Here is a 24,721-nt window from a genome sequence, read left to right as displayed (position 1 = left end):
AGTAACCGCTATTGCTGCCCCAGCAAGTTTGAAGGTGGAATTTGAAGGCAATGGAGGTCACGCCGGTGCTGTGCTTATGCCATATAGGTGACTTATATTATAAGATATAAGCCATCTGGTTAAACCACTAATTAAATCTACAAATGACTATTTCTTCAGAAATGATGCCGGGCTTGCGGCTGCAGAGTTAGCTCTTGCTGTGGAGAAACATGTGTTAGAATCAGAATCAATAGATACTGTAGGAACTGTTGGTAAGTTTTGCCTCACTGATGATTCCACAAGAACTTATTCACAAGATGAATGAACCGTTGCGGTTTTTAAGGTATTCTGGAGCTACATCCTGGAGCAATCAACAGCATTCCAAGCAAATCTCATCTTGAAATCGGTATGGATTCCATGTTTCCTTCACACTATTAATAGAGAAACTCTGTTACAAATACATGCTTTGTGTACGCCTTTGAAGAAGCTGAGGGTATAGTTCTTGTCTTCTGTTCTTTTGAAGATACAAGAGATATTGATGAAGCGAGAAGAAACACCGTGATCAAGAAGATACAGGAATCTGCCAACACGATTGCTCGAAAACGAAAGGTGAAGCTAACAGAATTCAAGATTGTAAATCAAGATCCACCGGCTCTCTCAGACAAGCTAGTAATCAAGAAAATGGCAGAGGCAAGCACAGAGCTAAACTTATCACACAAGATGATGATAAGCCGAGCTTATCATGATTCTCTCTTCATGGCAAGGTACTACCAAAATCTCCATGTTTCATGTTTGGAATAACAACTTTAAACTTGTCAAATTGAGCACTATCAACCATAACAACTCATAACATTAAAATAATTTAAATTGGAACACTTATAGACCCTTTTGTCAAATCACCAGTCTACTTTCACTGTTCTTTCTTAAGAGTGACGTTGAACTTTGTTGTATTTTGCTGTTTCCAGGATATCTCCAATGGGTATGATATTCATCCCGTGCTACAAAGGTATACACGTGAATCAATAAGTCCGTGATCTTAATCGGATCAGCGTTGCCATTAATATTGTTTTTGGTTGTGTGCTTTTCTTGCAGGATATAGCCATAAACCTGAAGAATATTCATCTCCTGAAGACATGTCTAATGGAGTTAAGGTACTTTCCCTCACACTGGCCAAGCTCTCTTTGGACTGATGCAAAACCCTCATTTCCATCCAGAAAAGCTTTGCATATTCTGTACCTGTTTCTTCTGTCTTTGTGCTTCAAATGTATTGACACTCTAAAGAAAATTCAATAAATGTTGTGGCTATCACTTATCAAGTTCTCTGTCACTGTTGTTATATAATATTTCTGTTACAGTTAATGATGTGACGTTTGTAGAAGATGACACAAGTTGTGAATGTTAGTTAGCTCTAAAATTGTGATAGGGATCTAATTTTTCTGCAGCTAATGAATGGTTGTCAAAAGAGACATTTTCTCTTCCTTTTTTCTTTTACTTTCTGACTTTAAAACAGAAAAAAGTCTAAAAGTTGAATGTGATTGTGTAAATAGGACGTCTTTATTTCATACCAAACTTGTCAGCTTACAGTTCTGGTCTTAAAGATAATGCTGGTGTATAGTTAGAGATCATACATGTATCTTGAATCTTAGGTATACCGAACTTACTCGTGCATTCTGTACATCTGAAATTGGAATATTCACTCAAAAATTTGTGCTTCCATTTGTCACATTTGTCTAAGAGTAACAAATTAATTTATTAAAAGATTATGATAAAAAAATAAAAATTTTAGTTTCCCAACATATCATATACTTTTTTGAAATGGTCATGTTTATTATGTTACATGGAAACGGAAGCGGATACGTGGAAGCGGAAGCGTTGAAACGAGATTTTGAAAAAAATTAGGAAGCGGATACATGTTGGAATCGTATCCATATATATATATATATATACATACATATATAAGATTTAAAAAAAAAATCTAGAACTAAAAATTATATTAATTAAATTTAAAATAAAACATTTATTCATTTATAATAATTTTGAAATGATTTCATATTAAAACTGTGAAAATACACATAAATTAATTTAAAATAAATCATTGTATTAATTATTTTTAATACTTTATAGTTAATTGACATAATATATTTGAATATATGATTACTTAAATAAAAAATTCAATGCATAAAGGTAATTTATAGTATTAATTTTAATTTTTGTATATTTCTATTCTCTCTATTCAATACTACTAAAATTTGGATTTTATATAAATTAAAACTATAATTTTATATTTTTATTGATATAAGACATTGTGTTTTTTTTTCTAAAGAATTGAAGCTTGATTCCAAAACGGAATCATAAACTTCCAACGTGTTTTTAAAGAGAATATTTTAGAAGTATTTTGGAAGCGAGATTATGTAAGCTTCCGCAAGGTTCTGATTCCGATTCCGGTTCCGAAGCTGGAAGCGGACGTCCGATGAAGCTTCCGTGCAGAGTACTCTTTCTATAAATATCAATTCAATGGTTTTGAGAAGAATAAAAATGGTAAAAGAAACCATCCTCCAGCCCTTTCGCAGAATATAAAGGGCCCATCCTAGAATAAATAAAATGCATGGCCGTTTAGTTTCTCTAACTTCTCTCTAATCTTCTTTTCTCTCTCTGAGCCAAAAGTTCAGGTGGATGATGCTTGGCTCGAGACCATTCAATATGATCATTGTGATGATGATGATGATGATGATAATGATAATGATAATGATGTCGGACCAGGCTTCATTCCCCTCAACTTACACGTTTTGCGTCTCAATCTTCAGCACCAAGCGTTAAATTCATAACCTAATCTCCGGTAAGCCAAGAAAGTAAGTATATAAAATCCTACAAACACCCATGTACACTGTATATATACATATGTATATAATCATCATCATCAAGAAAGTATATTAAACCCAAACACAACACATGTACAATTTATATATATATCATCATCATCAATTCTTAATCATAAAAGTAATTAATGGTTTCTTCGAGTATATCAATTTGTTTAGCATATTCATATCTGGTTGACTGGTTCCTTAGTTTTTTTGTTGAATAGTGTTTACTAACAAATAAATTTATTTTCTCACACACACCGAAAGAATATAAACAATTTTCTTTTGATAATGATATATATTCGAGTACTGATGATGGTAAGTATATTAATACAGTAATAGTATATAGGCAGTTGATAGCATGTGACTATATGGTTGATACACTACAAGAAAACAGCGGTATTCTGACGGACATTCCGACGGAAAATGAAATCCTCGGAATATCCCGAGTAATTTCCTCGGAAATTCTGAGGAAACATAAAATTGGGTTTCCTCGGAATTTCCTCGGAATATTCCGACGGATTGATATTTCCTCGGAATTCCGTCGGTATATTCCGAGGAAATTCCGAGGAAACCCAATTTTATGTTTCCTCAGAATTTCCGAGGAAATTACTCGGGATATTCCGAGGATTTCATTTTCCGTCGGAATGTCCGTCAGAATACCGCTGTTTTCTTGTAGTGTATCAACCATATAGTCACATGCTATCAACTGCCTATATACTATTACTGTATTAATATACTTACCATCATCAGTACTCGAATATATATCATTATCAAAAGAAAATTGTTTATATTCTTTCGGTGTGTGTGAGAAAATAAATTTATTTGTTAGTAAACACTATTCAACAAAAAAACTAAGGAACCAGTCAACCAGATATGAATATGCTAAACAAATTGATATACTCGAAGAAACCATTAATTACTTTTATGATTAAGAATTGATGATGATGATATATATATAAATTGTACATGTGTTGTGTTTGGGTTTAATATACTTTCTTGATGATGATGATTATATACATATGTATATATACAGTGTACATGGGTGTTTGTAGGATTTTATATACTTACTTTCTTGGCTTACCGGAGATTAGGTTATGAATTTAACGCTTGGTGCTGAAGATTGAGACGCAAAACGTGTAAGTTGAGGGGAATGAAGCCTGGTCCGACATCATTATCATTATCATTATCATCATCATCATCATCATCACAATGATCATATTGAATGGTCTCGAGCCAAGCATCATCCACCTGAACTTTTGGCTCAGAGAGAGAAAAGAAGATTAGAGAGAAGTTAGAGAAACTAAACGGCCATGCATTTTATTTATTCTAGGATGGGCCCTTTATATTCTGCGAAAGGGCTGGAGGATGGTTTCTTTTACCATTTTTATTCTTCTCAAAACCATTGAATTGATATTTATAGAAAGAGTACTCTGCACGGAAGCTTCATCGGACGTCCGCTTCCAGCTTCGGAACCGGAATCGGAATCAGAACCTTGCGGAAGCTTACATAATCTCGCTTCCAAAATACTTCTAAAATATTCTCTTTAAAAACACGTTGGAAGTTTATGATTCCGTTTTGGAATCAAGCTTCAATTCTTTAGAAAAAAAAACACAATGTCTTATATCAATAAAAATATAAAATTATAGTTTTAATTTATATAAAATCCAAATTTTAGTAGTATTGAATAGAGAGAATAGAAATATACAAAAATTAAAATTAATACTATAAATTACCTTTATGCATTGAATTTTTTATTTAAGTAATCATATATTCAAATATATTATGTCAATTAACTATAAAGTATTAAAAATAATTAATACAATGATTTATTTTAAATTAATTTATGTGTATTTTCACAGTTTTAATATGAAATCATTTCAAAATTATTATAAATGAATAAATGTTTTATTTTAAATTTAATTAATATAATTTTTAGTTCTAGATTTTTTTTTTAAATCTTATATATGTATGTATATATATATATATATATGGATACGATTCCAACATGTATCCGCTTCCTAATTTTTTTCAAAATCTCGTTTCAACGCTTCCGCTTCCACGTATCCGCTTCCGTTTCCATGTAACATAATAAACATGACCATTTCAAAAAAGTATATGATATGTTGGGAAACTAAAATTTTTATTTTTTTATCATAATCTTTTAATAAATTAATTTGTTACTCTTAGACAAATGTGACAAATGGAAGCACAAATTTTTGAGTGAATATTCCAATTTCAGATGTACAGAATGCACGAGTAAGTTCGGTATACCTAAGATTCAAGATACATGTATGATCTCTAACTATACACCAGCATTATCTTTAAGACCAGAACTGTAAGCTGACAAGTTTGGTATGAAATAAAGACGTCCTATTTACACAATCACATTCAACTTTTAGACTTTTTTCTGTTTTAAAGTCAGAAAGTAAAAGAAAAAAGGAAGAGAAAATGTCTCTTTTGACAACCATTCATTAGCTGCAGAAAAATTAGATCCCTATCACAATTTTAGAGCTAACTAACATTCACAACTTGTGTCATCTTCTACAAACGTCACATCATTAACTGTAACAGAAATATTATATAACAACAGTGACAGAGAACTTGATAAGTGATAGCCACAACATTTATTGAATTTTCTTTAGAGTGTCAATACATTTGAAGCACAAAGACAGAAGAAACAGGTACAGAATATGCAAAGCTTTTCTGGATGGAAATGAGGGTTTTGCATCAGTCCAAAGAGAGCTTGGCCAGTGTGAGGGAAAGTACCTTAACTCCATTAGACATGTCTTCAGGAGATGAATATTCTTCAGGTTTATGGCTATATCCTGCAAGAAAAGCACACAACCAAAAACAATATTAATGGCAACGCTGATCCGATTAAGATCACGGACTTATTGATTCACGTGTATACCTTTGTAGCACGGGATGAATATCATACCCATTGGAGATATCCTGGAAACAGCAAAATACAACAAAGTTCAACGTCACTCTTAAGAAAGAACAGTGAAAGTAGACTGGTGATTTGACAAAAGGGTCTATAAGTGTTCCAATTTAAATTATTTTAATGTTATGAGTTGTTATGGTTGATAGTGCTCAATTTGACAAGTTTAAAGTTGTTATTCCAAACATGAAACATGGAGATTTTGGTAGTACCTTGCCATGAAGAGAGAATCATGATAAGCTCGGCTTATCATCATCTTGTGTGATAAGTTTAGCTCTGTGCTTGCCTCTGCCATTTTCTTGATTACTAGCTTGTCTGAGAGAGCCGGTGGATCTTGATTTACAATCTTGAATTCTGTTAGCTTCACCTTTCGTTTTCGAGCAATCGTGTTGGCAGATTCCTGTATCTTCTTGATCACGGTGTTTCTTCTCGCTTCATCAATATCTCTTGTATCTTCAAAAGAACAGAAGACAAGAACTATACCCTCAGCTTCTTCAAAGGCGTACACAAAGCATGTATTTGTAACAGAGTTTCTCTATTAATAGTGTGAAGGAAACATGGAATCCATACCGATTTCAAGATGAGATTTGCTTGGAATGCTGTTGATTGCTCCAGGATGTAGCTCCAGAATACCTTAAAAACCGCAACGGTTCATTCATCTTGTGAATAAGTTCTTGTGGAATCATCAGTGAGGCAAAACTTACCAACAGTTCCTACAGTATCTATTGATTCTGATTCTAACACATGTTTCTCCACAGCAAGAGCTAACTCTGCAGCCGCAAGCCCGGCATCATTTCTGAAGAAATAGTCATTTGTAGATTTAATTAGTGGTTTAACCAGATGGCTTATATCTTATAATATAAGTCACCTATATGGCATAAGCACAGCACCGGCGTGACCTCCATTGCCTTCAAATTCCACCTTCAAACTTGCTGGGGCAGCAATAGCGGTTACTACACCGATATCTAAACCTGAGGTCAGATAGTATATGATATTGGTTATTAGTAAGCAGACAGACAAAAGCAAAAACTTGTTTTGTATGGATAAAATGGCACCTTCATCTTCGAGAATAGGTCCTTGTTCGATATGCAACTCTATAAAAGCAAAGTAGCTTCCTTTCTTCAAGAACACACTCGAAAAGTGTTCATCTTCTGCGTACCCAGCTGATTTAGCTGCCTCTATAAAGGACACATTCTGTCCATCAACAACTGTAGTCTTTAATGCTTCTGCAAGTTCTTTGCTTCCAGCGAGTAAGCGGCTGTATCATTCAGGAACATTTACAAGTAAAGACAAAAGGCATCAAAATCTGTGTTTTGCTCAGAGAATAAAAGATAAAAACTAAAGAGTACCTTCCTAAACAACTGATCCCAAATCGGGTAGGTTCTTCAGATGTGAACATGATTATCTCCAAAGACCTCTTCGGTTTAAACCCCGACCTTTAAGATAACAACAAAAAGATCATCTAAAAACCACCTGGGGGGAGTTTTGCTTGCATTAAATTTAAGATGATTCATACCTTTTCAACACATTGATAGCTTCAATGGCACCCAAAACACCAACAACGCCATCATACTTCCCTGAATATGGAATAGCGTCGATGTGAGAACCAGTGGCTACAGCAGGAAGACTTGGCTCTGAACCATCCCTAAGTTAAAAGAGGAATAAAAACAACACACCACAATCAAAAACTAACCAAAATAATAAAGGAATCATCTTTCAACAACTAAGAGAGAGAGAGAGAGAGACAAACCATTTGCCAAATATGTTACCAACAGCATCCTCTCTAACAGAGAGTCCAGCAAGTGTCATCAAATTCTTCACATACCTTCAAATATCAACCAAGAAAGAAACTCAACTTCAGACTGAATAACAAAATCAATCCTTTGGTGATGCATATTTACATACCTTCGTGCCGAGACATCTTTGTCAGTGTAGAGAACTCTCGTGACCGATGGAGAAGGAGCATCAGAGAAACTAGAGAGCTCTTCTATCTAATCAAAACCGAACAACATCTATTAATCCACCCTTCTTCTATTTAAAGAACACTTCAAAAGATTGAAAGAACCTGTTCTTGAAGTCCTGGAGCATCAACGGAGAGTGAAGAAGCGAGATTGATGGAGCCGAATTGACCCGGTTCGTGGATTGGGTATCCGGAGAAATCCTCCATTGTTCTAATCGTTGGGTTTGGTTCATGTTGTTGTTGAGCTGAGCTTGAAGGTAGTTGAGACCAGAGAAGGGAGATAAGAAGAAGCAGAAGAGCAACAGAGCAGAAGCGAGTCTTCGATTCTAAAGATTCCATTTTTCTTTTCTTCAGTGTTTGATTCTGAGACGGGACTAACGCATTATTCAGAGTTCTTAGTTTGGCATCTGTCTTTTGGAGAATTTAATTAATTAACCTAAAAATTAATTTGGTATCAACATTCTCCAAATTGTTTAACCGATAATAATCAAACTCAGTGGGAATCTGACACAGTGTTTTGTTTGTACCCTATACCTCTTTGTCCCTATCTCATGTGAAATATATTATATCTTATGGATACATTTAAGTTTATTGTATGTCTAGGAATCTTTTTCTAGGGGGTTAATTGTTTCAGTCGAAAGTTTTGGTCCCTTCCTCTAAATAAAAGACCATTTGCCTGTACTCTCTACGATTTGTCCTCATCGACCGTTTCAGGATTTTATATCAATCATTTCTTGACTGTTCACATAGACGCCCGTTTCATCATCTTGAAAAAGCCCAATTGGTTGGATCCTACATGTTAACAAATCTAGTCCTAAATAGAGCAGTTTCATTTCCTACCTGAACGAGACAAAGACGTAAAACTCGTTGTCTACCACCCAGTTCGACATTCTCCAAGCTGCAAGCCAAGTCTTTGTGTGTAATTCTATACCATATATAACTCAGTGTACCAGCTTTGACATCTCCTCCCGGTCATATGTATTGATGAAAATCCCCTGCCTTGCCCACAGTCCAGTTCACTTTGTTGGAGCTTAAATGTAAGGAGGAAGGGAAGACTAAGCGATATTTCAAATCTTGGAGCTTAAATGTAACATCAGCCTCCCACAACAATTCGGAGCGCCATGAAAGGCAAGCCACCGTTGTTGGATCAAACTTGGAAAAACTTGAGGCGCAAGATATCTCTTTCATACCAAGATATGGATTAGGAAAAAGAAAAAAATATAATGTTTAGGAATTATCTAAACATTAGATATCTAATGTGTTTAGGAATTATAGTTCACTATGAAAGGAGATGCCAAGAACTGGCATAACTTAAAAGTTTGAGACCTTTAGTTTAGAGAGATTTTCTAAAGCAATACAAGATTGATTTGTTCTTATAGTGTTTAATTCAATAATTGGTATCAGAGAATTCTATTGAACTAAACACCCTTGCAAGACACAGGTAACGTTACTTTACAAACCGTAAATGAACGAAGCCGTTACAAGATGAAGCAACATGTGTGAGATAGTTGTTGGCAACAAGCAATACGAAGGGAAGCAGTCCTTCGACTATACAGTGTCCATTACTGAATGACACTAGCTATACCGTATGGACAATGCAGATGAAAGTGGCGTTAAAGGTTCACAAAGTAGGGGAGACCACAGGGGCGAAGCTAGAAGTTAATTACAGTGGGGGCATGAGATAAAGAAAAATAGTTAATGGGTGCACCAATATAAGTTTTTCACGATTATCTAACTATTATGTAACTTTGCCTTAGAAAAATATGAAAATACAAGAAACTAGTGGGTGCATATGCACCTAGTCTTCCCTTACTTAATTTGCCACTGGGAGACCATTGATCCATGAGAAGACGAAGGAGTGAAGAATGATATGGCTCGAGCTCTTCTCTTCCAATACAAACCGGAATCGTTAATACTACAGGTTGGAAATCTTGAAACTGAAAAAGCAGTATGGGAAGCTATAAAAATAAGACATATGGGAGCTTATAGAGTCAAAGAAGCTAGATTACAAACTCTAATGACTGATTTAACAGAATGAATATGAAAGATACCGAGACAATTGATAGTTTTGTCGGCAAACTTTTGGAATTGTCTACAAAATCAGCCGCCTTAGGCGAACGTATAGAGGAGCCAAATCTTGTTAAGAAATTTCTTAACAGTCTACCAAAAAAGAAATACATACACATAAAAGTAGCACTTGAACAAGTCCTCGATCTCAATAAAACTAGCTTTGAAGACATTGTGCGAAGGTTGAAAGCGTACGAGGAAAGAATATACGACGGGGAAGAAGATAAAGGAAATTATCAAAGTAAGCTTGTGTATGCTAATGCTGACTTGCAAGCATACCAAAGGTCCGAGTCAGGCAGAGGAAGAGGGTGGACAGTTCTTCAATCGTGGAAGAGGCCGAGGTCGCTACGGAGGATACAAACAAGAGAGAGATAAATTAACGATCGTATGCTTCTGGTGTGCTAAAACAGAACACTATGTCTCCGTCTGCCAATATAGGTTGCTTAAGCTTCAAGAAGCACACGAGAACTAGGAAGGCGGGGCCTAAGAAGCTGATGAACTAATGATGCATGAGGTAATATATCTCAATGAGAGACATGTCACAACAAGAAAATTTGAGACAGGGTTAGATGGAGACAATATATGGTATCTAGACAATGGGGCTAGTAACCATATGACTGGAAACATCGGTTGCTTTCGTAAGATTGATGAGAGAGTAACAGGAAAGGTAAGGATCGGCGATGACTCTCACATAGACATAAGCGGAAAGGGTTCAATAGTCCTTACGACTAAACTCGGTGAACGTAAGGTCCTAACGGATGTCTACTTCATACCTGACATTAGAAGCAATATTATAAGCCTTGGACAAGCCACATAGTCAGGGTGCGATGTCCGTATGAAGAAAGACGATGCTATATGATCGATATGGAAAACTACTAGAGAGAGCAAGAAGATCCAGAAATCGCTTATACAAAGTAGTTATGGAAATATAAAACACTAAGTGTCTACAGGTCATGCACCTAAGTGATTCAACAAGATGGCACGCTCGACTTGGGCATATATCGGTATTGAATCTATGAAGACGATGGTGAACATGGAGTTAGTTGTTGGTATACCCAACATCATGCTTCACAAAGAGAGATGTACCTCGTGTCTGCTTGGAAAGCAAATGAGGAAGCAACTTCATACCGTGCAACAAGAATACTTGATCTAATACATGGGGATCTCTGTGGACCCATCTCACATTCAACGGCCGCACCAAAAACAAATATTTTTTTGTGTTGATTGACGATCATTCTCGGTATATGTGGTTCATACTCGTGAAAGAAAAAAGTGAAGCTTTCACAAAGTTCAAAAGGTTTAGGCTTTGGTCGAACAAGAGACATGAACTACCATCACAAAGTTTTGAACTAGACAATTCATGTCTCAAGAATTTTAGTTATACTGTGACAACTACGGCATCAAGCGACACTTAACAGAACCTTACTCTTCTGTTGAGGAGTAATTGAGAGAATAACATGACACTAATGGAGATGACTCGGAGTATACTAAAGCATATCGATGTTCCTAACTATTTGTGTGGAGAAGCGGTACGACACACTACCTATCTCATCAATCAGGTCTCAACACGAATGCTAAAGTCAGAAAATCCTTACGAGGTGTTTAAACGAAGACAACCCAATGTTGAGCACCTGCGCGTGTTCGGTTGTATAGGATACGCAAAAGTCGTTACACCACATCTGAGGAAGTTGGACGATAGATCATGAACCTTGGCGCACTTGGGTATGGAACCAGGATCCAAGGCATATCGACTACTTGACCCAACAAGCTGAAAGATAGTAGTGAGTAGAGACATGATATTTGATGAAAATAAGAATTGGAAGTGGAATAATCCGGGGAAAGAGAGCAATACAGGACCTGGAATGATAAGCTTAACATTTGATGGTGGAGAAGATAACATAAGGGAAACTAAAGAAGAAGAAATCAAGAATAATACCGATGACGAGCCGGTCATCGAGGATGAAGATACTCCACACGAAGGAGAAGATGATTTATCTAGTCAATCGCTTGCTTTAAGAAGATCAAAACGGCAAAGTAAAAAGCCGAGGTACCTTGAAGATTACGTCTTGCTTGCTGACTTAGAAGCTAATCATGTTTTGATGTTAGTAAACGAAGAACCATGGGACTATAATAAAGCAAAAGATTGGAGAGTATGGAGAAAGGCATGCGAAGATGAAATATTCTCCATAATAAAGAACATTACATGGAGTTTGGTTGATTTTCCGGCTGGGTGCAAACCAGTTGGTTTGAAGTGGGTCTTCAAAATAAAGAATAAATCTGACAGTAGCATAAACAAATAAAAATCAAGGTTTTTGACAAAAGGATATGTGCAAAAACATGGGATAGACTTTGATGAAATATTTTCCCACGTAGCTCTTATAGAATCAGTTAGAATCATTATTGCTTTGTCGGCTTCAAAGGGTTGGGAGTTGCAACATCTTGATGTCAAGACCGCTTTTCTCAGTGGATAACTAAAAGAAGAAGTCTGCGTTACACAACCCGAAGGGTTTGTGATACACCGGTCAGTGGTGAGGCATGCAAAAGGCTGGTGATCCTAGTTGATAACAAGTCAGTCATAGCTCTGATTAAAAGCCCGGTATTTCATGGATGCATCAAACACATACATACAAGGTATCATTTCATAAGAGAGTGAGTAGAAGATGGTCTTGTGGACGTGGAGTATGTAGCCGGAAAGGAACAAAAAGCCGACATTCTAAAAAAAGCGCTTGAAGAATCAAATTCAAGGAGATGAGATATCTTATTGGGATTTAAAAAGTATCGAATAGTGATTTCAAGTTTAAGAGGGAGAATGTCTGATCAAACTTGAAATAACTTGAGAATCAAGTTATCACTTTTTTAATGAGATATGAATTAGGAAAAAAGAAAGTTGATAATGTTTAGAAGTTATCTAAACATTAGTTTAGGAATTATATTTCACTATATAAGGAGATGCCAAAATGTGGCATAACTTACAAGTTTGAGAGCTTTAGTTTTGAAAGATTTTCTAAAGCAATATAAGATTGATTTGTTCTTAAAGTGTTTGATTCAATAACCGTGTCCACCTATGGTGTCAAAACTCTTCATTCTGACCATGATATACTTATGTCACTTCCAACTAACGCTTCATTTATTTTAAAACCAAAGTTTTATACTAACTTAAACCAAGTCTTAACTATCATAAAACTGAAATACGATAAAGTAAACCCATCTCTATTTAAAAAAAAAAAAACTCTATTGGCAGAAGATGAAACCGCTCGGAATCCAATTTTGCACTTCCTCGCAGGTACCTGCAAAAATAGGGGTAAGTATTGAAATACTCAATGAGGTTAGGTTTTAGAAACCTAAGAACTCATCTCAAACCACATCTATATAATATTATTATTTCAGAAATCAGTTTCTTATGTGTCGCTCTCACATTAACTCCCACGATAGTTGATTACACTGATACCCTTAATGAATTAAAATATTACATTTAAAATACTATTATCTATTTTATTTAGTTTTCTTTTTAAAATTTTCCAAAAACATATACATATAAGAAAAAAAGAATTTTTTTTATAAAGTAAAAAAAAAATGAATTGAAAAACGAAAATATATGTATATATAATATGATTTCTTAAAAAAACAAGGAAATTTCACAAAATAGTAGTATTACATTTAAAAAATATTTTAAATAACATAAAATATACTTTTGAAGTAATAAAATACTTTCTTTATATCTATATTTTCTTAGATGAAAAATATAAATTTGTATATAATGTGATTTCATTAAAAATAATTTACACAAATAATCTTGATATTAGAAAAAAAATATTATCTCTTTTAAAACCTAATTTTAAGCAATAAATTTTTTTAAAAGTAATATAAATATTTTTATATACCAATCTATTTTCTTAGATGATTACATAAAATAATTAAGTAACATAAACTTATATATGTTTAATTGACAAAAAATAGTTTAGGATTTGTATTATTGAAGTGTTTTATTTATTTTTTCATATATTTAGTTGACTATAACATCTTTCAATTACAGCAAAAAAATGTCGATAAATTATATTTCACTTATATAATATTATTTTCAAATACAATCACAATTTTGTTTACTGTTTATTTTTAAGAGATATTAAAAAACTCAAAATAAATTTTAAAAATAAACATCATTTGATAAAATAGTTACAAAATAGTTTAATGAGGTAGATATATTATATTTTGTCATTATTAAAGTTATTTATTTTCTTAATATTAAATTTTCTTTTAATTTTTTTATTTTTATGTTTGTGGAACTTGATATAACCATAATCAAAATACCAAAGCAAATCTGAATTCTCATTTTCAAGATTATTTAAAATAAATTTCAGATTCCATTCAATAAATCAAAGGCAAAAGTTATTTAGAATTTATAAAATATTTTAATTATTGTAAATATTGATATGTATTCACGAGCTTCTAAAAATGTATCAGCTACTTATACATGTAACTTCCTATTGAACATTGCTTTATTTTCTAATATTTTTTGAGAACATCAACATATAATTTGATAAATATTATGAAAATACATGCACATTTAAACGATAAATATAATTTATTTGATTTGACTTAATTATAATAAAAAGTAATTATACTTCATTTTGAATTTGAAAGAATATATGTAACTCAATATACTCACAACATGAGTGACTCGACTAATCCAACTTATATCTAAAATCATAGATTTAACTACGATAAGAATATATAATTTTATAAAACAACTAATTTATTTTATAAATATAAATCATAGGATAATTCAAAACATATTAAAAATGAAAGTAAAATACAATTTAGTTCTTTCGTAAAATTTATATATATGTATGAAACTTCTGAATATTATCGTTATATTAATTTATGTAATTTAGAATCAAACACATTAGTTTTTTTTATTTCATTCTAAACACAATATGTCTTAAGTTATACATAATCTTCATAAAATATATTTACATATCTAAGACAACAACCACCTAAATGCAAATAAGAAATTAATCAAAATTTTAATATATTTAGAATAAATAATATTACAGTTGAATTTAGAGATGCAATCTAGTTTACCCAAATGATAACTAAATCGACTGTAAAAACAACAAAATCGATTAGATATAAGATATATAAAATCATATATATACTATTAAAAGGGAATGATTCTTAAAAAATCTACTTATGAAAGGTCGTTGGACCTATTTACTAGAAACTTAATATTTAATATTTACCTTAATCAGTCAAAATTTATCAATATTATTAAAATATGATCTTTCCTAATATTACTCCTACAATATTTCTGTATCCAACAAATTAATGTCGTAATCAGTTGAATTAGTTATGCTTTTGTCTATGGGTCTGATTGGTAATGGCTGTACCTTTAAAATTTTTGATGTAGAAAAAAATCTGTAGATTTTTTGCTGTGACTTTAAATTTTTATTGCTGTAGAATTTTATGAAAGCACTAAAAAATTGCTTTGGATATTTGGCTCTGCAGAGCACTTGTACAGCTGTAGGTTATTTCTAGAGCTGTGGTTTCAAAAAAAAATTTAAAGCTTGATTGCTCTGAATTTTGTGCTTTAGAAATAAATAGGGCCGTGGACAACGCTTACATCAACTACCGATCAACCCCTATGTTATTTAGTTAATCACCAATCACATGCCCCATCGCCATCAACTCATAAGTGGGTCTACATATGGATTCCATTAGTTCATACCACACAATCTTACATGTGCCATTGACACATCTATTAATCCACACATTGCAAAATTATCAAACCAACACATACTCTATTCTAAGTTTCAACCAATCCGATGCTAGCCATCATAACCAAATTACACAATACTAATTTTATGAGAAATATATGTGTTTTCCTATCTGAAAATCTCTCATACACAATATGCACATCTTAAATGTAACCAATAACAAAAACTATCACAACAAAGTATACCATTCTAAGTTTGTATACCAAACCATTATAACCATCCGAAATGATTTATATAACAATCTAACCATCTTAAATAATTTTAATATTATTTTATGACATTTAATTATTCATTAATATTTTCTAGATTTAAATTTGACACAAAATATGACATACTCAAAAACAATTGATAGGTAGTATTAAAACATAAATTATAGAAAAATATGACATACTCAAAAAAAATTGATAGGTAGTATTAAAATATAAATACATTTAACAAAAATTATAGAAAAATGTTTAAAACATAAAAAATTATCAATACAAAACAGGTTAAAATATGGAGGAAGATGAGAGATATGGTACTTGGGACGCGGAGAGGATCCGTCATCTATTTGTGGAGGAAGATGCTAACCACATCCTGGGAATGAAAACAAACTTGCAACGATCTGATGCAGTGGTTTGGGGTTGCAGCAGGAGTGGGACCTATGATTCTCAAAGCGGCTATAAGATTTTGAACCTCCTTCACACGATTGAGAACCCGATGACTGTTCCGACCTTACCTCATATTGAGACAAAGCTGTGGTCAAACCTGTGGAAGGTAAAGACATTACCTAAAATCAGACATTTTATGTGGCGGGCACTAGCTGGAGCATTAGCAGTATCATAGAGGCTTGGGACTCGGGGAATAAACATTTACGCCACTTGTAAGATGTGTATTGCACAGCCAGAGACCATTAGCCATGTTCTGTTTCACTGCCCTATTGCCAAAGAAGTGTGGAGAATATCAGGGTTTCCTATTCCACCTGCAGGTTTTGCACGCAACTCAGTATTTCTCAATTTTCATCATCTGCTTGAGACTAGCAAGAAGAGTCGTCTAGAGGAGAAAAATCGCTTGGTATTTCCATGGATTCTATGGCATCTATGGAAATCGAGGAATAAATGTGTTTTTGAACAAGTTATCTCAGGGGCAGAGGAGATATGGGAGAAAATTCAACTAGATGCTGAAGCTTGGCGGGCTGCTAACGTACCTGACAAGGAAGTCATTAACCAGATGTCGGGAGTAGCTTCTCTTGCGGGCTGGCAGAAGCCGTGTCCAAGTTTCATCAAGTGTAATATTGGATCGTCCTGGATTGATGCAAGCCGTAACTGTGGAGTAGCTTGGTTGACAAGGAACCATTATGGAGTATCTTTGGCTCACAGTCGCCGCTCATACTCTATTGTACCATCGCCACTGGAGGCGGAGCTATTGTGTTTCTACTGGGCCGTAGAAAGTCTCTCAACAATGAGGTATGAAAAGGTGGGTTTTGAATCTACTTCTTACTTGGCGGGAGAAGCAGTTTTAAATCCTGAAAATTTTCCTCATTTGAGTGGTCTGATTGGAGCTATTAGAGAGAAGCTCTCCTTGCTCAGGCTGTGGTCTATAGCTTATGTTCACAAAGAGGCTAACCGATGCGCCGATGCCATCGCTCTTAGTGTTACAAGAGATCATCGCTATACTTCTTATATTGCGAAGGATGGACCTGGTTGGTTGCTACCGATGATTCTTGAAGATGAGGTTGGAGCGTATGATAATTACTAATTTGGTTTGTTGGAACACATCATGCTTGTCAGACCTGCATCATGTCACTCTCACCTCGGATGGTTTTGCAGTGGGGAGCTGGGGTGTGTTTTCCTTTATTTTTTTATGTTTCTTTGTTTTGTGGCTTTGGAGTCCTGCTGGTACTCACCATGCTCTTTTGTATTGCTTGTGTTTCAATTTATTATATAATAGACACAAAATGTTAAAAAAAAACAGGTTAAAATATATAATAGTTTGTTTTAAATTATACTATTAAAAATAAAATCAAAGTAAAATAAGTTAAACAAACGGGTTAAATAAATAAACGTGCGGTCAAAATTATATGAAATCTTCAAAATTTTAGTCTAATTTAAAAAAAAAATCATATAAATAACTTTAACGTAGATTATATAAAAAGTTTAAAAATATATAAAGTATGAAAAAAATATTTTTATTACATAAACACAATTTTCAACCGAATATTAATCTTGCGCTTTTAAGCGCGGATCAAAATATAGTGTATAATTAAAGTAATATAATATTATTAATATAAATGATGCATATAAATTAAAAATTAAGTTAAAATTAAAAGTAAATAGCAATCAATTATTATAGTATATTTACTTTAGAAATATTTATATCCGTGCATGAACACGGAAAAATTACCTAGTAATACAACAAACAAAAATCATAAGCTAATATCATCTAGCATGCAACAAGCAACCTAGATCTCTTGGACCTAGTGCTCACGCATATGTGAATACTGCATACAACATTTTAGGCAGTGGCGGAGGCAGTGCATTAGCATGGTCTTCAAATAATCCATGTGAAATTTGGAAAAAATAATGTAACATTTGTTAAATATTTTAAATTGACCATAGTCCGTTATTTTGATTGACCCCCATTAATCTAAGAGAAATTTTTGGGTTCACCCCTAGTGTGAACCTCTAGATTCACTAACCAATAGTATTTGAGTATTTGATATTTGATATCTTTTAAAAAAAGAAACAATATTGAATTTCCAAATACGATTATATTTTTAAAATAAAATAATAAAAATACATAAAAATAGTTACAAAAAATAAATAAATAAATATTGTTAAATCGTTAGCAAAATACTAAATCCTATACCCTTAATCCTAAACCCTAAACCCTAAATTATAAACTTTAAATCTTGGATAAACCGTAAACCATTGGAAAATTTTAAACCCTAAATCATACGTTAAAAACTAAATCTTAATAAAACTAAACCCTAAACCCTAATCACTAAACACTAAACCCTTGGATAAACCCTGAACCTTTGGATAAATTATAAACACTAAATCAAAAATATTTAAAATTAAACCCTAGAGTTTATGATTTATCCAAGGGTTCAGAGTTTACCCAAGGGTTTAGGGTTTAGTGATTAGGATTTAGGGTTTAGGGTTATGAAAATTTAGGTTTTAATGTATGATTTCGGGTTTAAGATTTTCCAACGGTTTAGTGTTTATCCAAAGTTAAAGGTTTAACGTTTAGGGTTTAGGGTTTAGGGTTTAGGATTTAGGATTTAGGGTATTAGATTTAGTATTTTGCTGAAGACTTAACAATATTAATTAATTTATTTTTTGTAACTATTTTTATGTATTTTTATTATTTTATTTAAAAAATATAATCTAATTTGGATATTCAATTTTATTTCCTTTTTCAAAAAATATCAAATATCAAATACTCAAATACTATTAGATGGTGAACCTAGAGGTTGACTCTATGGGTGAACCCAAGAATTTCTCTTAATCTAATTGAACAAGTTTAATCCAATAGCAAACGATATAAATTAATTACTAGCCCAATAAAGGATATAACCCATTGCAAAATAAAAATAAACTAAGCCCATTAATATAAATAAACCCAATTATCATTCTTATACTAATACTAAAAACCTAATTATTTAGTTTCTTCTTCTACTTTTATTTTTCCATGTCGTGACCCATGAACCTCTATTGAAACCTGATCCAATTTGGTTTTAAAGTCAAGGTAATTATTTGATGTCTTTTAACTTTACGAATAGGTTTTCTTCTCTAAATTCTAAATTCATTGCATGTTACATTGAGAGTTCTAGATTTTGTGATTAAATTTAGAAAGTAAAAGCTATAGAGATTAGAGAATTATAAACCTTTTTTAGCTTTAGTGGGATGTAGACGAAGATTAGATTACGCTAGGATTGTTTTAAAGCTTGTGAATGAAACAGTCTGATGTAGAGGAGGAATAGATTAGGCTAGGATTGTTTCAAAAGTTTGATGTACGTATCATATCATTATTATACATTTTGTTATTCTAATAAAAAAAACTGTGGTTCCTTTTATTTTATTTATGTTGTTATTATCAAAAGCAATGGACCGATTTGTGATAAAAAGAAAAACTCCACCACCGAGGAACAGCATGGATGATTTGCCATGTGATCCAGCTAAGCGAAAGATAATTCAAGAGTATGATCATAATCAAATAGACGAGCTACGACAAATATGTGACTAGAGGACCTTGTCAACCTCGCAGTCATACTTTTAAACAAAAATCAATAGGAAATGTATGACGACGTTTTAATCCACAATGGTTTGACCAGTTTCCTGATTGGTTAGACTATAGTGTAGAACAAGAAAAGGCTTTTTGCTTGTTTTGTTACTTGTTCAGAGTTCAAGCGGGAAAACAAGGTGGGAGTGATACTTTTTATCAACGGGTTTTCTAGATGGAACAAGGTTGATAGTTTCAGTAAGCATGTGGGAGATCATTATAGTTTTCACAATGATGCTAAAAATAAATGTGAAGATTTGATGAGACAAGGTGAGTCTATCAAACATGCTTTACATAAGCAAACTGATATTGTGAAAACTGATTATCGAATCCGCTTGGGTGCTTTGATTGATGTTTCTAGACACTTATAACATTTAGGGTTTATCTTTTCGTGCTCATGATGAGAAAGAAGAGTCAACAAACAAAGGCAATTTCTTAGAGCTTTTGAAGTATACAGCCGGACATAATGAGGCTGTAAAATAAGTTGTACTGCACAATTCTCCTAAAAATAATCAGATGACATCTCCTCCAATCCAAAAAGACATTGCACATTGCTTTTCAGAATAAGTAACCAAGTCTGTTATCCAGGAAAGTGATAATGATGTCTTTGGCTTGCTGGTATATGAATCTGTTGATTTCTCAGATAAATAGCAAATGGCTGTGGTTTTCCGTTTCTTTGATAAATTTGGGCTGGTAAAAGAAAGATTTGTCAGCATTAGTCATGTTAAAGAGACATCTTCTGTGACTCTGAAGTATTATATTGATGCTTTATTTGCGAAACGTAGATTGAGTTTGAAAAACGTAAGAGGGCAAGGTTGTGATGGAGCAAGCAATATGAAAGGAGAATTCTATGGTGTAAGATCACTGATTTTGAAAGAAAGTAGATCTGCATATTATGTTCTCTGCTTTGCTCATAAACTTCAGTTGGTTGTCGTGGCAGATGCAAAGAAACATGTTGAAGTTGGAGAATTTTTTGATATGGTTCATGTTCTATTGAATGCGGTTGCAGCTTCTTGCAAGAGAAAGCTTATACTCACTGAAAGTAATCGCAATAGAATGGATCAAGACCTTCATCTTAAATGACCTTGAAATACTTGTTGGGGATTACATTACAAGACTTTGTTGCGTCTTGGTGAGATGTTTCACTGTATTATTTAAGTTCTTGAACATATCCAAACTGAAGGCATGGACGGCAGCAAAAGACAACAAGCATTTGTCTCTTCAAATATTTTCACACATGTGATTTTGTGTTTTATCTCCAGTTGATGCTTGTTATCATGGGACTCACTAGTAACTTCTCAAAAGCTCTACAGAAATGATAACAAGAGATCTTGAATGCTGTTTCATTTGTTGTATCTGCGAAACGACAGTTACAGAAGCTTAGGGACGAAGCATGGGAGAATTTTGTGTGGCTAAAGTTTATTCTTTTAGTGAGAATAATAAAACTGAAGTTCATAATATGGAGGAAGAGTTTGTTAGATTCAAGCAGGCCAAGGAAAAAAACTGGCATCACCAACTTGCATCATTATAGGGTGGATTGTTTTTAATTAAACCGTCTTAGATATGCAACTTGAAGAGTTTAATGATCGTTTTGATAAGGTGCATTCTGAACTACTTGTTTGCATGGAGTCCCTAAGTCTTATAGATTCTTTTCGTCAGTTTGACACGACATTGTTGAAAAGATTGGCTGAGCTTTATCAAGATGATTTTAGTTCTATGGAGTGAAGATCTCTTCAACAGCAACTTGACATCTACCTTGACAATGTGCAAAAAGATGAAAGGCGTACCAATCTAGAAAGCCTTGGTGATCTTGCTCGTCTATTGGTGGATACAAGGAAACATATTTATCATCCTTTGGTTTATCGTCTTTTGAAGCTATGTTTGATTCTTCCTGTTGCGACTGCAAGTGTAGAAAGGTGCTTCTCTGCAATGAACATTGTGAAGACGACTTCACGTAACTGTATCGGTGACGAATTATTAAGTGATTGTCTAGTTTGTTTTATTGAGAAACAAGTGCTTGAGACAGTGACAAATGAGACAGTAATAAAGAGATTCATTCCAATATATGAATGATCGTAGAGTACATATTTAAGTTTTAGTACATTGTAATATTTTTTTGATAAGAAATTTTTTATGATCCACATCCATATTTTTCCTGGCTCCGCCACTGCCCATTAATATAATCGAACAAGTTTAATCCAATAGGAAACTATACAAATTAATTAGTTGCCCAATAAAAGATATAAACCATTACAAAATAAAAATAAACTAAGCCCATTAAAATAAATAAACCTAATTATCATTGTTATACTAATACTAAAAACCTAATTATTTAGTTTCTTCTTGTGCTTTTATTTTTACCTTTCGTGACTCATGAACCTCTATTGAAACCTGATCCAATTTGGTTTTAAAGTCAAGGTAATTATTTTATGTCTTTTAACTTTATGAATATGTTTTCTTCTCTAAATTCTAAATTCATTGTTACATTGAGATGTTCTAGATTTTTTAATTTAATTTAGAAAGTAATAAACTAGAAAGATTAGAGAATTAAACCCTTTTTAGCTTTAGTGGGATGTAGACAAAGACTAGATTACGCTGGGATTGTTGTAAAGCTTATGAATGAAACAGTTTGATGTAGAAGAGGATTAGATTAGGCTAGGATTGTTTCAAAAGTTTGATGTACTTATCATACCATTATTATACATTTTGTTATTCTGATGAAAAAACTGTATTTCGTTTTATTTTATTTATGTAGGTATTATCAAAAGCAATGGATCGATTTGTGATAAAAAGAAAAACTCCACCACCGAGGATCAGTATGGATGATATTCCAAGTCATCCAGCTAAGGGAAAGAGAATTCAAGAGTATGATCATAATAAAATAAATGAGGTATGGCGCAAATATTTGATTAGAGGACCTTGTCAACCTCATGGTCATACTTTTAAACAAAAAACAATAGGGAATGTATGGCGACGTATTAATCCACAATAGTTTGACCAGTATCCTGATTGGTTAGAGTATAGTGTAGAACAAGAAAAGGCTTTTTGCTTGTTTTGTTACTTGTTCAGAGGTCAAGCTCGAAAACAAGGTGGGAGTGATACTTTTGTATCAACGGGGCTAGCTGGAATAAGGTTGATAATTTCAGTAAGCATGTGGGAGATCATTCTAGTTTTCACAATGATGCTAAAAATAAATGTGAAGATTTGATGAGACAAGGTCAGTCTACCAACCATGCTTTACGTAAGCAAAGTGATATTGTGAAAACTAATTATAAATGTGAAGATTTGATGAGACAAGGTCAGTCTACTAAATGTGTAGATCTGCATATTATGTTCACTGCATTTCCCATAAACTTTAGTTAGTTGTCGTGGCGGTTGCAAAGAAACATGTTGAAGTTGGAGAATTTTTTTATATGGTTCATGTTCTATTGAATGCGGTTGGAGTTTCTTGCAAGAGAAAGCTTATACTCACTGAAAGTAATCGCAAGCGAATGGAAGAGGGGATCAGTAAGGGTACTATTATGACATGAATTGGGCTGAATCAAGACCTTTCTCTTAAATGGCCTGGAAATACTTGTTGGGGATCACATTACAGAACTTTGTTGCGTCTTGGTGAGATGTTTGACTGTATTATTGAAGTTCTTGAACATATCCAAACTGAAGGCATGGACGGCAGCAAAAGACAACAAGCATTTGGTCTCCTCAAATATTTTCACACATTTGATTTTGTGTATTATCTCCAGTTGATGCTAAAGTAAAGGCTCTACAGAAAAGAGATCAAGAGATCTTGAATGCTGTCTCATTGGTTGGATCTGCGAAACGACAGTTACAGAAGCTTAGGGATGAAAGATGGGAGAATTTTGTTGCTAAAGTTTATTCTTTTAGTGAGAATAATAAAACTGAAGTTCTTAAGTAATTTTGTAGTTTGTTTTATTGGGAACAAAGTGCTTGAGAGAGTGACAAATGAGACAGTGATAAAGATATTCCAAGATATGTGTGAGCGTAGAGTACATCTTTAAGTTTTAGTGCATTGTAATATTTTTTCGATAACATTTATGCTTCACTACAGTTAAGAATTTCTTTATGACCTACGTCCATATTTTTTCTGGCTCTGCCACTGATCCAACCGTCATCATCATAAAGATCGAAGGGAGGATCTCCAACAATTTTCTTGTAAACTATATTTTTACTTTTCACGAACAAAATTTCTATGATTCTAAAATTAAATTTTGATTAAAAAACCAAAACAGCCTGATACTATCTGATTTATCGGTAGCTAAAATAAATATAAAGATTTTTATTTAGTATAATATACCCTAAAAATCAATATCTTCTTGAATTCGTTAAGATCCACAGATTTACCGAAAACGAGGTTGAAAATACTCTTTTTACTGGTTTACAAAAACTTTTATAGAAAAATTCCTTTTAATAATCAATATCATAATATTAGTTTGTGGTCAACACCCTGTGGAGACTAATATATATATATAACAATTTTTAATTCTAATGTTTATTTTGTAAAAATATTTTGTTATTAAATTAGATGCAAATTTTAAATTTGTATTATAAATTATAAAGCTCAATATTCATATTGGTAATCAATGTATTAAAATTATGTTCTTCAGTTTCATAGCTTTATCTATGGGATGTAAATTTTGGATCAAAATTCTTTTATAGTAATAATCAAATTAGAAAGCTTGCATTTGAAATGAAACACTTGTATTTGTTAACTAAAAAGAAATTCACTGGCACTGAAAATAGTATTAACAATCACAACTCATATAACATAAAAAAATAACAATTACCAACAAACATTATATGTTCTCTTTAATTTAGATTTTAAAAACAGTGAGACAAAAAATACAAAAATAATAAA

At 33.0% G+C, this 24,721-nt stretch overlaps 2 protein-coding genes and 1 pseudogene across 2 annotated transcripts; 2 read left to right on the top strand and 1 right to left on the bottom strand.

Moving 5' to 3' along the window:
- On the top strand, positions 1-1,357 carry LOC106303989 (ureidoglycolate hydrolase-like). Its single transcript, XM_013740352.1, has 6 exons — positions 1-87; positions 160-251; positions 323-385; positions 503-743; positions 945-985; positions 1,072-1,357. The coding sequence occupies exons 1-6, from the start codon at positions 77-79 to the stop codon at positions 1,167-1,169; spliced, it is 546 nt and encodes a 181-aa protein (XP_013595806.1). The 5' UTR covers positions 1-76; the 3' UTR covers positions 1,170-1,357.
- Positions 1,358-5,379: 4,022 nt separating this feature from the next.
- Positions 5,380-8,194, bottom strand: LOC106301296 (ureidoglycolate hydrolase). The gene is made up of 12 exons (XM_013737661.1): positions 7,847-8,194; positions 7,687-7,772; positions 7,532-7,606; positions 7,298-7,426; positions 7,131-7,217; positions 6,837-7,039; positions 6,650-6,752; positions 6,486-6,577; positions 6,352-6,414; positions 5,994-6,234; positions 5,752-5,792; positions 5,380-5,665 (listed from the first exon to the last, which is right to left on the bottom strand). Exons 1-12 carry the CDS (start codon positions 8,078-8,080, stop codon positions 5,568-5,570), a joined length of 1,452 nt encoding a protein of 483 aa, XP_013593115.1. The 5' UTR covers positions 8,081-8,194; the 3' UTR covers positions 5,380-5,567.
- Positions 8,195-20,361: 12,167 nt separating this feature from the next.
- On the top strand, positions 20,362-23,864 carry LOC106305650 (annotated as a pseudogene).
- The last annotated feature ends 857 nt before the right edge of the window (positions 23,865-24,721 follow it).

Source organism: Brassica oleracea, chromosome C7 (genome assembly GCF_000695525.1).
Source record: "Brassica oleracea var. oleracea cultivar TO1000 chromosome C7, BOL, whole genome shotgun sequence".
Classification (NCBI taxonomy): domain Eukaryota; kingdom Viridiplantae; phylum Streptophyta; class Magnoliopsida; order Brassicales; family Brassicaceae; genus Brassica; species Brassica oleracea.
Note: the sequence above shows the minus strand (reverse complement) of the source record. Positions and strands in the feature narration are given on the sequence as shown.

Excerpts from the sequence above, each read along its gene's own strand:
- LOC106301296 (XM_013737661.1), bottom strand. The coding sequence starts at position 8,080 with ATGGAATCTTTAGAATCGAAGACTCGCTTCTGCTCTGTTGCTCTTCTG. Across the intron at positions 7,427-7,531 it reads GGTAACATATTTGGCAAATG|GGATGGTTCAGAGCCAAGTC; the intron begins GTTTGTCTCTCT and ends CTTTTAACTTAG. Across the intron at positions 5,666-5,751 it reads ATTCATCCCGTGCTACAAAG|GATATAGCCATAAACCTGAA; the intron begins GTATACACGTGA and ends CTTTTCTTGCAG.
- LOC106303989 (XM_013740352.1), top strand. Across the intron at positions 252-322 it reads AGATACTGTAGGAACTGTTG|GTATTCTGGAGCTACATCCT; the intron begins GTAAGTTTTGCC and ends GCGGTTTTTAAG. Across the intron at positions 744-944 it reads GATTCTCTCTTCATGGCAAG|GATATCTCCAATGGGTATGA; the intron begins GTACTACCAAAA and ends TGCTGTTTCCAG.